Here is a 15,066-nt window from a genome sequence, read left to right on the forward strand (position 1 = left end):
GTCTTCCTACTATATTTATCTCTTTTGCTGATGAGCTTATTGCAATAGTTAGATAAGTCTTTAAGTACTGATACAGAAAGCCTTCCAGGATGTAAAGATTTATCTAAGTTTTAGAAGTGTATGTATAGTATGTACTTACATACTATGTATAGTGGGAATCTTTTTTTTTTTAAGCAGCATAGGTGATCGTGATGATGAGCCGAGTTTAAGACTCCTGCACTAGTAGGCAACACTTCTTTTCAGTGAAATTCCAGGTCTAAGATAATTTTATATATGTAGTCAGAAAATGATGTTACATTAATTATTCTTAGCAGCTTTTTCTTTTCCTTTTTTCTTTTCTTATTTCCCTACAGTAGTTTATGCCAAAGTGGCTTCATTCATACAGATAAACCAAGGATTGGGCTATCACTATACAGTTAGAATCAGACAGCTGATTGCCCAGCAGGATGTCATCAACTATCTCAACAGAGGGCCTGAAGGACCCTGAAATTGCAGAACTCTTCTTCCAAGAAGACCCAGAGAAGGTCTTCACAGATCTCAGAGAAGCTGGCTATGGAAGCTTTGGAGAAGTGTACTCTGTAAGTGTTAAAGGCTTAATGTCAGTGACCAGTGTTTATTTAATATCCAGTCCTGGAAGAGTAAAAATCAGTAATACAAAAAGATATAGGCAATAGTCTATTTTATAGTCACTTGCATTAGGTGTATATGAAAAGATAATTTTATTTATTGAGCTTCTTAGATTATTGAAAAAAATGGGAAAGATATTCTGCTTTAATTTCCATGTTGTTTACACTACTTTAGCAGTTTTATGACTTACATTGCTATTGAATCAAATATTGCAAAACACTGACTTACATAAAGTCCCGTACACACATTTCAATATTATTCATTCATTATTTCCTCCTATTAAGATTGCTTTTTTTTCATCAGCAACATTTTGTATAGATGTTTAATATTTTGGTAGTATTACAGATTTAGTTTTTTAGTTTTAATGGGTACCTTAAGAATGAAACAACAATTTGAAATATTATTTCCTTAGAGAAAATGTGTTCCAAATTTGTAACAATTTGAACTTTTTATTCATTTCCCATTTGTAAATTAGAGGTAAAAATAAGGTAGTAGAAATTCCCTCTGTAACTTTCCTTCCCAAGGACAGCTGCTGTTAACATTTAGATAGACAGACATCCTTCAGAATATTTTTGTGTACACATGCTTTATGTGTGTGTGTGATGTAGGTTATGTTTGTTTGATTTCTGAGTTGGACACAGAATAAGTGAAGAGATACTCAGAAAACAGGTATTTCATAAACAACCTTTTTTCTGTGTTACAGTTTTGTCTGAATATACACTTCTGTTGTTCTCCTTAATACTAATGTGGAGAAATATAGAATAATAAAGGAAAAAAATATACAGACTCTTAGAAATGGGCCCAGTAAGAGAACCCTGTTGAAAAGATCCCTGTCATGTAGCCCTTCAATGTGTGTCATTAGTATTTTGTAATTGACTTACTTTATTAAGTATAATTTATATACAGTAAATACTGTATATAATAATAATGTATAGCTTGATGAAATTAGACAAGTTATGTGCCATACAACAACTATTCAAGATACAGAATGGTGATAGTGTGGGGACTAGAAAGAAGTAGATAGAGGACAGAATGATAACTTGTTTTACCTCTTTTGATAATAAATATTCATATAGTTAAAAGTTAAAATTAAGTCATTATGTATGGGGGGAGTCATGAAAAGGCAAGCAGGAACAATGAATCCAACTGTATTTGGGCTATAATCACATTGGAGTAAAAACCAAAACTAATATGAGTGACTTTCATACACAGTATTTTAACTTTATACCCTCTGTCTCCTTGGGAAGAGGAAACTGCAAATTTTGAACTCTTCTCAGTAAATTTGTTTCATATTGGTATGGGTGTGACAGTTCTGAAATTGTGTGTTTAAAGATTGAGCAGTGGGTAATTTTGATGTCATTTGGAGTCGGATCCTAACTGAAAGAATGATAGAAATAGGAAATTGGCAAAAGTAAGGAAGAACCATGTGGGACTAGATAGGTATTGGATAGGAATTTGTGGCATTAATATGAACTAATTATATGACATATATATTTCCTAGCTCTCTCTTCTGTAAGATTCTAGTTGCATTGATATCCCAGTAACAACAAGTACACTTAGCACTCAGATCTTGAATTCCTCACTACATGGATGAAGAGCTCTTGGAGTAATGGTTCATTCTATTGTGGGGACAGGGATCATTAAAGATAAGCTCTAGAATATCTTGTACCAGAAGGTTAAAAAGTGCTTTAAAAAAGGGGGGGGGCCTTTCAAGAGGATGCTAGAACCAGCTTGAGGGTGCTCCCACTGGCCAGATCTGGAACAATTTGAGCATCAACATAAACATCTATTGATTATAACCCAGTGAATAAAATAGGAATTCCTAATTTCCATGATAGATGAAGGATGGATAGATAGTTGGAAAGGGAGGGCTTTTCTTTATAATAGAATGCTGACTGATACATGTGAAGGAAATGGTAGAGTTGGGAAAAACCAGCATTTTGAAGATTGCAGCAATCATTGCAAAGATTGTTTTGGGTAGAATCTTCAGTGGTTGCTAAACCTAGGGGGAAAGTTTGATGAGCAGGATATTTATATAGTTTAAAAGTATCTCTCCACGGATTGCTTGTTAGATACAAAGTAGGAAACAGGGGTTATAACTGTATACATTGGAAAGAAACAGTCAAATACCTTGAGTGGGTGATGAAAATTAGTAACCAGTGATGAACAGGCATTGTATGTGTCCAGATCTGATACCCTGAAAAGGACACAATATAACTCATGTAGTATTTCAGCCAGAGATATGTAACAAGAATCTAATCTCTAAGAAGCTTCAGACAAACACAAATTTAGTAAGGTAAGTACTGCTATGTACTCTCAACAACTGCCAGTCTTATAAAAGTCAAGGAAGGGTTGAGCAAATTGTTCCAGATTAGAGGAGATGAATAAAACATGATGAGTAAGCGCAATTTGTAATCCTGAAGGGAGAGAGAAACATGACTGTGAACATTAAATATTTTTCTGTGGGGTTTTTTTTTGTGTGTGTGTGTGATAGGCAAAAGTAATCTCATCTTAATCTGATTTAATTTTAATATAATCTAATGAGTTTGGATTTTAATAAATTACCATGACTTAACCATTCTGTTTTAAAGTAATAATAGATTTGCAGATTTTGCAATAATAGTAGAGTTTTACCCTATAATCTTCACCCAAATCCTTTAACGTTTACAAGTTTCATAACCACAGCACCTTTATCAAAACTAAGAAATCAACATTGATACACTGATACTATTAACTAAGCTACATACTTTACTCAGATTATCCCAGTCTTTGTGCTCTTTTCTGTTCTGGAATCTACTCCAGGATACTACACTGCATTTAGTATACCCATTTTTGAACTTTATCTTGTGCTAATTAGAAAGGTAGCTCTTTAGCAAAACAATGAAATTGGACCCTTACCTCTTACCATATATGAACATTAAAATGTATCAAAGACCTAAATATAACAGTTACAACTATAAAACTCTTAGGATAAAACTTCATGACCTTGGTTTTGTCAAAGGATTCTCAGTAATGACAATAAAAGCATGAACAAAAGAAAAACATAGGTATTGGATTGATCAAAATGTAAAACTTCTATGCTACAAAACAGTGCAAAGACAACCAACAAAATAGGAGAAATTATTTGAAATCATATGTCTGCTTAAGGACTTGTGTCTAGAATATATAAAGAACTCTTATAACTCAATAATAAAAAGGCAACCCAATTTTTAAATGCGCAAAGGATCTGAACTGACATTTCTCCAAAGATGTACAAATGGCCAAAAAGCACATGAAAAGATGCTCAACATTCACCGGTCACAAGTCTTGAAAAATTATACTAAGTGAAAGAAGCCAGTCACAAAAGACTGTATATTGTATGGTTTCAAAGTGTACAGAATGGGCAAATCTCCAGAGACACAGAAAGTAGATTAGTTGTTCCATAGGGCTGAAGGGGTGAGGAAAAGGGATAGGAGAGTGATAGCTAAAGGGTGTGGGGTTTTGTTTCTTTTTTTTTAATTGGGAAAAAACTTGAGATAAGATACACATAATATAAAATTTACCATTATAATCTTTTAAAATGAAACAATTTGGAGTTTCTTTTTGAGGTAATGAACATTCTAAAATTGTAGTTATCAGTAAATTGCATGTATCTGTCATATCAATCAGTATTGCCATGTATCTGTCAGTGTACTAAAAGCTATTGAATTACACACATTCAAATGGGCAAAATGTGTGGTATGTAAATTGTATCTCATTAAAACTGTTAGAAAAGAATATAGCTGGTTAGACCTGTTGACTAAAATCAAGGGGCTCACAAATAGATGACTAGAGAACATTTTGGAAAAATAAATTCATATTCAAGATCTTATGCAGATAGATCCACTTCACCCATTATGGTAAGTGGTGCACGTTTTCATCAACCAGTCTGCCAGTAATTGAAATTGGAGTGTCATTAGTTGTTCCCAGGACCCACTTAAAAGAATATATGTATATATATATATATATATATATACATATATATATGTGTGTGTGTGTGTGTGTGTGTGTGTGTATGTACTTGTCTAATTTTTTAACAGTTTTTTTGAGATTTAAATTCCACATTCTAAGTTCACCAATTTTAAGTGTGCATTGAATAGATTTTGAGTAAGTTAGAATTTTGTAGCTATCACCATAATCTAATTTTAAATTTAAAACATTTTATCTTTGGGAATTCATTAAAGACTGAATTGAAGATGAATTCTTCCACAGATGACTAGAGATGATTAACTCTTTTTACTGAACTCATTTGAAATATTTTGTAGCTATCCTCTTGTGCCTTCTTTATATATAACCTTTTTTTAAACACATAATGAGAATTTGGCTCTTAGTTTCTAAACAGTTAACTTTCATGTTTCTGTTATGCTTTTATTTTTTTATCAAAATTTCCAGAACAATCGTAAATAGTAATTGTGGTAGCATTTTAGCTGTCTTGTCTTAGTTCTAGTTAATAGTTTTTTACAATAGACATGATTTATCATGTTGAGGATTTTACCTTTCCCATGTGGGTTTTCTAAGAGTTTGGTCTTCCCTGCATTGAATATATTTGGAGTTGGGCCTTTTCTGCATTTTCAGCATTTATTGAACATTTATATATATATATATAAGTATATATTTTTCCATTTGATTTGTAAAAAAATATGGCAAATTCTGAAATTTTTTCCTGTATCAAAATTTTGCATTTCTGGGTAATGTATTTTATCTAAATGAAATATTGTTTTAATGCCCTGTAATATTTGGTCTTAAAATTTTATTTTGAGTTCCCTTGTCTAGATTTATAAGTCAAATTGGTACCTAAGTTTCTATTTTATGCTGCTGGTGAGGGTTTAGTTGCTGGATTAGACTGCCTCCATACAATTAATGGGATAGCTTTCCTTTTTCTCCCCTTTTATCCTGGGGAGTTCCCTGGTGAAAGTTTTCCACTCACAACTATTTTAAAGATGATTAGTATTCTTTTCAGTCTGCCACCACTATTTTACTCAAATTTTCTTCTCTAGATCAATTTTAGTAGTTCTTTCCTAGAGAATTGTCCATTTCATTGAAATTTTGAAGTTTACAGGCATAGCATAGACTTGTATGTACTAGTCACTTTTTTGTTTCTATTCAGATTTATTTTCCCTCTCAACTAGCTCATTCAAAGATAAACATTCAGTATTTTTATTTCTAACGTACCATCTCCTTGATAATTTGATGTTTTTTGCTACCTATTTAGTTATTTTTTGAATGTTCTTTAAAAGCAGTTTTGATATCTTTTTTGACATGGTGGTTTATAAATGCTTTTATTCTCAGAGAAATGATTTCCCAGATTTAGTCTGATAATTTTTACAACGCTCTTATGTCTTTTTTAGGCACTAGATGTGCACACCAATGAATTGGTGGCTATCAAGAAATTATCTTATACTGGAATATGGTCTACGAAGGTACGTGAAATATGTATGTTTGTATTGGCATGTTAAAGAAAGCCATACCGTTTTAAATTGGGGATAGGTGGGAAATTTTTTTTAAATGTTGAAAAATATACAAATATTAAGTGTATATCTCAGTGAATTTTCTTCCACAGACTCAATGTGCCCATTTAAATTGTACCTAGAGCCATAAACAACGTTCCTGACATACCAGAAACCTCCCAACTGTGTCCCTTACTTTTAATTGTTTTAGATATGTGCTGCTGACACGAGTTTAATTTTTTAAATTGTTGTTTAGCAGTTTCTTCTATAATAGAGGGATTATCATGTCTAAGAAAGTAAACTAGAATAAGGTACATTTGACAGTAAGTATACTGGATATAAATTTTTAATGGTAGAGAAATTCTCTAATGGCTGTTTCAAATAATCATCAGGCAGCATATATCTAGTCTGAAAAATCAGGCAGTGGGTAATAATCTGAAAAATAAAATTATTGATACTGTATTGCATGTACTTTTCTTCAGTATTCTGATTAGTTCTTAATTGCATAAGTTTATAAAATGTCTACTTCCTAAATGTTATGTTTCTTTAATTCTTCAAAAATTTAATTATTTTTTATTGTGGTTAAGTATACAAAACAAATTTACCGTCTTAATCACTTCAAGTGTAAGTTCAGTGGCGTTAAGGACATTCACATTGCAGTGCAACCAACACCACCATCCATCTCCAGAACTCTTTCATTTTGCAAAAGTGATATTCTACACCCATCAAACAATAACTCCTCATTCCCTCCTCCCCACAGCCCCTGGAAATCACCTTCCTACTTTCTGTTTCTCTGAATTTGACTCCTTTAGGTATCTCATGTAATTGAAATTATACACTATTTGTCCTTTTGTGACTGGCTTGTTTCACTTAATATAGTGTACTCAAAGTTCATCCATGTTGTGTGTGTTTGTGACTGTGTGTGTGTGTGTCTGTGTAAAAACACCACATTTTGTCCATCCATCATCTGTAAATGGACACTTAGTTGCTTCTACCCCTTGGTTATTGTGAATAATGCTGCTATGAGTATAGGTACACAAATATTTCTTTAAGTCCCTGCTTTTAATACTTCAGGGTATATGCCCAGAGGTAGAATTGCTGAATTAGTCTTTAATTTTTAAAGGTTTTGGTTTTGTATATTTCTGGAATCCCTATTTTATGGTAAATCTTGTTTTTTGTGATAATCACACTTATGGGTATGATAACACTGTTGTGATTGATCACTGTTCCATTATGTTGATACCTAAAAAAACTCTTAATAATTTCTAAAACCCCTTAAAAAACTCCATTTTTACAAGTTTACTGTAATTTTATTTGCCATTCCATAGTATAACTTTAAAACTAGCTTTCCTAGCCAACTTGTGTTGGAGTCGGTTTAATTAGTCACACCTAGAACAAAAAGTTTCACCTAGGGCAGCATCTTCTCTCATCTAATATTGTATCCTTCCTGGAAGTGTTTTTTACATTGAAGAATACAGGTTTTAGCTTTGTTTTGTTTTGTTTTGAGAGTTTGCCTCCCAGAGCATTCAACTTTGAAATGTAAAGCCCATAAAACACTTTCTAAACTTAGCATCTTCCAGCTTACACATTTTACACTGCGAATACCTTCTACTCTATTTTGTTGAGGGCTTATGAAATAACATAGGAGATATGGAATCTTAAATTCTAGTACAAAACATTTCTTAAAGTTAAGTATTCTAGTTCCCCTACCTTTAGAAATATGATACAAGTGAGTGGTAAAGCTTGGAAAAACTGAAACAAGAACAAAAAACAGATTCCAAGTTCCCATCCTACATCTACTAAGCTTCTAGAGTCTCTGGGCATGGGCCCAAGTACCTGTATTTTCAGTTCCCTGATTGCTTCTTAGAAGTAACTATAGTTAGGATATGGCCTAAGTTTCTGAAGTTGTCATAGAGTAGCTTTAATTGCTGAAGGTTCATCTGTTATTTACTAGTAGGCATCAATGGGAAGGCTCTTCATAAAATCCTGTAGGAAAATGTTTTCATGCTGCTTGGGTTTTCTGTGAACTTCCCTCTGTTATAACCTAAGTGTTCACTAGCATTTTAGAATATGTGCAAGGAATTTAGGTAATTACTTGATTTGAGTTTAAACAGCAGAAAAAACTTAACATTTGGAAGACAATATAAGCCAAAAACACAACAACTGAACTTTAAGGTATGTAAATTATGCAACAATAAAGCTGCACAAAAGAAGGGAGAGGTTGAACTTTTGAAGAAAAACCACTAAATATAGTATATAGTGTTCAACAGGCTTGGTGTGTGGTTGTAAAATTGTAATAAGACTCATTGATAATAAATTTTATGAAAATAAAAATATGTCCTACCTGGAATGAATTTTATGTAATTGAGTTGTAAACTATATGGATGTAAGTTCTTTAAAATGTATTAGTTTGACATTTAAATATTACAAATGAATCAAAATTGTATGTTCTTGTTAACATTTTAATCTAATCATTACTTTTTTACTTGTATAGCTTTCTAAGGAAAAGCAACTGTTCCTAATTATTTCCTTTATTCTTTTTTTCTCCCCACAGAGATGGCAGGGTATTATTAAGGAAGTCAGGTTTCTACGGACGTTAAAACATTCCAACATTGTAAAATACAAAGGCTGCTATTTACGTGAGCACACAGCATGGGTAGGTATCTGCTCACCCCTTGCTGTAATTTTAGTAGGTTTAGTTTATAATTAATTCAAAAATGTCTCAAAATAGTTGTGTAAAGCCATGCACAAACACCTTGAAATGTTAGTTCATACTGAGAAAGGAGGAGGTGCTTTTCCTGGAACTCTTGGGCAGTAAGAGATAATAGAACTTTTGCCAGTTTACTTCAGAGATTCACCTGATCATTACGTGCATGGGAAAATGTTCTGATATATGTTAGCAGTATCATTCTTCAAATGCTTTATCAAACATTTGAAGGTTGAGAACAATCCTATCACTCAAGGATGAAAATCAGCATATATTTTTGACATAAATGTATTGTAAACTATTTAACCACAAGGGTCTTGTGTGGAATATTGGTGGTGAATCCTGAAGAAATCTGAACTGATTGTGATTCTTTGGCTGAATGATACTAAAGGTAGAAAATTGAGACATTTTATTGCAGAAAATAGAAATTAATTTTGCCCCATTGTTAAAACTAAGATAAGGTAGTAATCTTACAACAGTATAGGCATAGTAATTATGTCTTTTAAGAGGAAGGCTAAATTTTCTTTCAACAGGAATGACCTTTTATTTTTAATAAGCTATAGCTGATTATCATTTTAATATACTGAACTTAGATTTACATTTGTAATGTTTGATTTAATTTAGTGGTGATGGTACTCCTAAATTTGAGACTGTGGTTAAAGAAAAAACAGTGGCCGAGAAGGTAGACTGCCTTTCTGTCTTTCAGGTTTCTCCATTTGTAAAACAAGGATGATAATAGGGTCTACTTCCAAATGTGGTTATGAGGATTAAATTAGTTAATATATATAAAATGCCTTGCACATAACAGGTGCTCTGTGTTGGCTTTATAGGAAATATTTAAACTGTAACCTAAACTTTGCATATATAGTACCAGAGGATAATTTTCTGCTTCCTAACAATACCAGTGTTGCTACTATAGGTTAGTATTAATAGAATGTGTATATTCCTTTATAGCTTTAGTTAGAAATTATATGAAACACACATCTACAAGCAATTCTATGTTGGCATTATAACAGATTAATGTAGCATTAGCTTAACTTCATGTATGCATTTAACAAGTTCACAAAATGTGTAATTAAAGGTAATTGATAACTAGAGTTTGTTTCACTTCAAAGTATCTTCTCAATCTCCTTGGTGAATTTGTTTTATCTCATATAGAATCTTTTTATTTTAATAGTGTATTTTAATGTTTTTATCATTTTTTTCCCATGTAGCTTGTAATGGAATATTGTATAGGATCTGTTTCAGATTTTGTGAAAGGTAAGTTTCCTTTATTTATTAAGAAAAGAAAAGTATTAGTATAATAAAATGAGAATTCGTTCAGTAAGAGATTTTTTTCATAATGTTAAAACTTTTCAGGAAGAGTGAAAACCTTTGTCTTTTCTAGAGTCTCAGCATGGTGTACACTGTCATTAAATATTATGTTTTAGCGTACAGAAGAGTTTTCTTTCATTATGATTTAACAGGCATTTTCTGCATTCTTTATCATTAAACTTGATTTGTTCCTTCTGTTCAGAATGAAGATATGTAGGAATATAAAAAGGGAAAGCTTCTATTTTATTGTTTTTATAATCATGAAACAATTGTTAAATGTTGTTTGTTAACTTTGAGGAAGATTGCCTGTGAACTATAACAAATAGGCACAACTGCACACTTGTTATAAAGTTAAATTGCCTTGTTTTATTATCTTGGAAAGCAAAAAGTTCCTTCTTGCTAAATGTTAGTTTTTAAAAATTTCCCCACATATTAGATATGTGTATATATATTTTTAAATAGAAATGTTCTATAGAATAATTATTTTCCAATGAATTCTTATTTTAAGTTCACAAAAAGCCATTACAAGAAATGGAAATAGCAGCAATTACACATGGTGCTCTCCAGGGATTAGTCTACTTACATTCTCATAACATGATCCATAGGTAAGAACTTTAAAAATTATCATGTATCAATAAGCACATGGCTTATTGAGTTTATCAGACCTAGAATTTATTGATCCTGAATGCTTTATTTGTTTTAGGTAAATAAAATTACTCTGGAGTTTTACAAACTCATATTTTTTTTAGATTATCCATGTCTTAGAAAGAATATACTAATTTATTTGATCTCTTTGTTAAGGATAATTTTTATCTTTTTCTACACATGCTGCCAGGCTGTCTGAAGTATGTGCACTTTATAGATTTGTGATAGAAATTTAATTATAGAATAATTTAATTTGTGAAGTGGAAAAGACGATAGGGATGATGTATTCTTACTTTTTTCATTTTACAGATGAAGAAACTGATGCCCCAATTTGTGACTAACTTCCCAAAGTTTACAAGCAAGATAGATTAGACTAGAACTAACCTAGATCTTTTGTCCTCCTGGTGACTTATAATGCCAGATTTGATTCCATGACAGAGACAAGTAAAAGCTTCTTAAGACTCTAAGCTTTTGAGATAATCCTTGATAATCCTTGATAGTGGATAGTAATTTAAAGATTAAACCATCATAAACTAATTTTTAGCATTGGTATTGGTTTTCCCTGTTTTTAGAAGGAAGCTAGCATTTTTTAAATTATCTATGTGAACCAGACAATACATAGTAAACTTATATAGTAGAGTCATTGCAAATTAATGGGTTATCAGGTTTTTAGATGAGAATACTAAGGTCCACGAGAAATCCACATGCATAGTAAATAAGAGAATGGAAGATTTGGAAGTAAAACTGAAGGTCTTCTCAACTTCAAAGAACCTATCCATTTGGAAAAAAAATCAAATGGAAAAAAATAGATTGACTTACTATTATATCCATTATAATACTATGTAGTATGAATTGACAAGTGCTTAGAAATTTATTTCTTTTTGAATGTATGGTACCCATTGGGCATACAATCCCATTATAATTTTCTTGGTTCACATGTACATTACTGATTTAGAGAAGAGCATAAAAGTAAATTTGAGATCATTGATATTACCTTATCCATGTGTTTCAGTTTTCATTTCATATTTAGGTAGGAGAACTCTGCTAAAGTTTGGAATGATATGAGTAATTAAAAAAAAACAAATTTAGGGCATGAGGTTCTTTTTTTTACCATTTTAATGTTAAGGGTATACTCAGAAATCTTACAATTATGTAAGAATGTTCAGCTGAATTTTTTAAACCATTATTTGTACCAATGAACAGGAACTCAAATATAGAGTATGTGCTATTAATTACCTAACTTTTTCTTCTGTTTCTACTGCTATTTTATCTTCTCTTTTAGAAAATTTTACTATATACTTACAGGAATTCTGTGTATCTCACTTCTTAATTTGGATCTTAATTCTCATTATCTCAACTGAGAGATTATCAAAGGCCTTGATTATTCTGATTTCTCCTGTGTTTTATAAAATGTTACATGATTTTTATCATTTTCAGTATAATCTTATGAAGGAAAGACAAATAATTTTCTGTGTTCTTTAAACCCAGAGATATCAAAGCATCAAATATCCTTCTGACAGAACGAGGCCAGGTGAAACTTGCTGACTTTGGATTGGCTTCCATGGCCTCTCGTGCCAGTTCTTTTGTGGGAACGCCGTATTGGTAAGAATAGTCCTGTCTGGTATTGATCCTCATAATTGAAATAGGCAGTGTGTGGTTGTACTTTTTTCAGATGCTTTATCTTTTTTCTTGGAAATACAGTGCTGCTTTAGACATTACTCTAAGCACTATAGTTAGTTTCAGATATAGATTTGGAGTGCTGCCCTTGTATCTCCTATTGTTTCATTTGTCCCCCCAATGTTTCTTTCCTGTTATCATCTATATCATGTATTGGGTGTAGGAGTGAAAACATTTAAATATTTAAGAATGGAGAAGATAGAAGTGCTAAGTGGAAATTTTCTTTAGATTTATACTTACTGTGTGTCAGTATCTCTGAATAAGAGTATCTGAAGGCTGGTAGCTAATTACAATTTTTTTAAAATTTTTTATTATGGAGAAATTCAAGTATACAGGTAAATAGGCAAAAATATAAGGAAGGCTCACATAGTGGTCAGCTCAGCCTAAAGCACTACCCCAGGGCCCAGCTGTTCTATGTACTTACTCCTCTTGCCCTCCCTCCACCTCCAGTTATTTGAAGCGAGTTCTAGACATCATCTAATTTTATTCATAAATAATTCCATATTAATGTCAGCAAGTCTGAAGGGAATAATTTTCCACATCTTCAACTTCCATAGGTGTTTTCTCTCTGTATATGTTGAGAGGTGTCTTAGGTCTACTGCATCTTCTTTCCACTTACCTTTCAAATCTCCCAACTCCCACTTTGTTAAAGAAAGGCTTCTTACCCATCCTGAATAGTAGAATGATGCATTGTTCTGGGGATTAAAAGACTCAAACCATCACCAGAGGGAAACTTGAGAATACATAACATCTAGAATAGATAGCATCAGAAATATAGAAGAGTTAGGACACAAAGTTTTGGCAAGGGCCTTCTGGCTTCACAGTCATCTCTCTTCACTTCCTTTTACTCCTTGCTCTTTCTTTTCCCCAATTATCTTCCCTCCCAACTTCTTTTCTAGTAGATCACAAATTACTTCACTTATAACTGGGACAATTGCCATGAGGACACATTAACATGTTATTTACATTGAAAAATGAAGTTTGGCATTTCCTGATAGAAAAAAATTCAGATTTGAATGGTTGGTATGACCATGCAGACTGGGTTTGCTAATTAGCTTATTATACAGCAGTGTTTTTAATGAATTGAATGAGCTAGGTCCTCAGCTCCAAGTTGTAAATATCTGTAAAGCACATATACAAAATAATGTATATACATATGTATGCATTATATCCTTTGCAACTAAGTTTATAAAATTTTGATACCAACTCAAAAATGTACAAGCAGATACATTTTTTAAAATAAATTCATTGGAAGTAAGAAAATAAAAAGTTTGAAGGCTACTGTTCTGTATGACCAAAACTTTCTTATGTAGAACCCTAGTTTAGATAGAATCCTCTTCACCTGTATAAAAAAAGGTTCTTTGGAGAAATAATTCTTCTTAATGGTCCCCCTTTACAAATCAGTGATCAATATTTTATACTAGAAAGGAGCTAGAAAGTTGTGCATTAAAAACAAAACTACTTTTTTAACTTTGTTGAACTTACTGACTCCCCAAGCTTACTTCAACATCTTCACACATTAGAAGCCCTCTATTATTGGCAATTGGAAGTTACATATGTATTAATTGGTACATAGTATATTAGGAACACAGCACTGTGTACATATTTACATGTTTTTACACAGAGGAACACACATACACCGGATGACAATCTTACTAAGCAGTCAGAAACTGTTCTAAATGTCTGTCTGTGCTTGACAACAAGTACAAAGGAAGTATAAGGTGAAGCATACCAGTGAGAACATTAGAGTCTAGCTAAGATGTAAATTACCATTTCATTTTATAACCAAGATGCCTATAAAGTTAATAATTATATGATTTATTTAGTTATGAGTGACTGTCCTAGCCACTTTTATCACCGAACACTACTCCTATTTGCAAAAAAGACTGACAAACTGCTTATTCGTTGTTGCTTATTGTGGCAGATATTTTCTCAGCTAAATGTAGTGAGCTTGTTTACTTCAAGGAAACGAGTGCCAGTGATAAAATGCCCTCTTTCAAGCAAAACGTAGACTTTTGTAATAAGATACTAAAATGAAAATGTTTGAGAATCACTGGCATAAAGGATATACAATATTAGTATCTGTAAACTTGAATTCCCTGCTCTGGGGAATCTTTCCTCCATGATGCTGTTACATGATCATGACAAATGGTGAGAATAAGTCTAACACTGTATATGCAATGGTAAATATTTACCTCACAACCTGTAATGCATTTATTTCCCTTTACAAGAATTCTTATGTCCAGTTATATCATCTGGAATTCACACAGGTTTTCTCCATGTAGATGGTCATTAGGTTTTTAAAGAATAGTATACTTTTCTTTTCTTTTTTAACTGTAAGTGACATTTTATGTTTTAGGATGGCCCCAGAAGTAATTTTAGCCAAGGATAAACAACAAAAATATGATGCCAAAGTAGATGTATGGTCTCTTGGAATAACATGTATTGAACTAGGTAAGCATTGCTCTTTATTACTGTGCAGTAAGTTTTGATCAATGTTTTACCTCAATTTCTATATAAAATTACAGATTTTTATTTTTATGTCAGTATTTAGGGGGAGCAATAAATCTGTTAAAGTTGTCACTTGGGTTATTTGGCAATTTATATATACATATATTAGCTTAGGTGTAT

The 15,066-nt window shown here is 32.1% G+C and overlaps 1 protein-coding gene across 1 annotated transcript in view; it reads left to right on the top strand.

Annotated features, from left to right (window-relative positions):
• Window positions 1-446: 446 nt before the first annotated feature.
• Window positions 447-15,066, top strand: part of LOC140850308 (serine/threonine-protein kinase TAO1-like) — a 62,780-nt gene continuing 48,160 nt past the window's right edge. The window contains 7 exon segments of the mRNA XM_073240049.1: window positions 447-578; window positions 5,994-6,065; window positions 8,647-8,748; window positions 10,014-10,059; window positions 10,622-10,718; window positions 12,247-12,360; window positions 14,795-14,889. Coding sequence (XP_073096150.1) covers window positions 447-578; window positions 5,994-6,065; window positions 8,647-8,748; window positions 10,014-10,059; window positions 10,622-10,718; window positions 12,247-12,360; window positions 14,795-14,889 — 658 coding nt within the window.

This window comes from Manis javanica, chromosome 7 (assembly GCF_040802235.1).
Source record: "Manis javanica isolate MJ-LG chromosome 7, MJ_LKY, whole genome shotgun sequence".
Classification (NCBI taxonomy): Eukaryota; Metazoa; Chordata; class Mammalia; order Pholidota; family Manidae; genus Manis; species Manis javanica.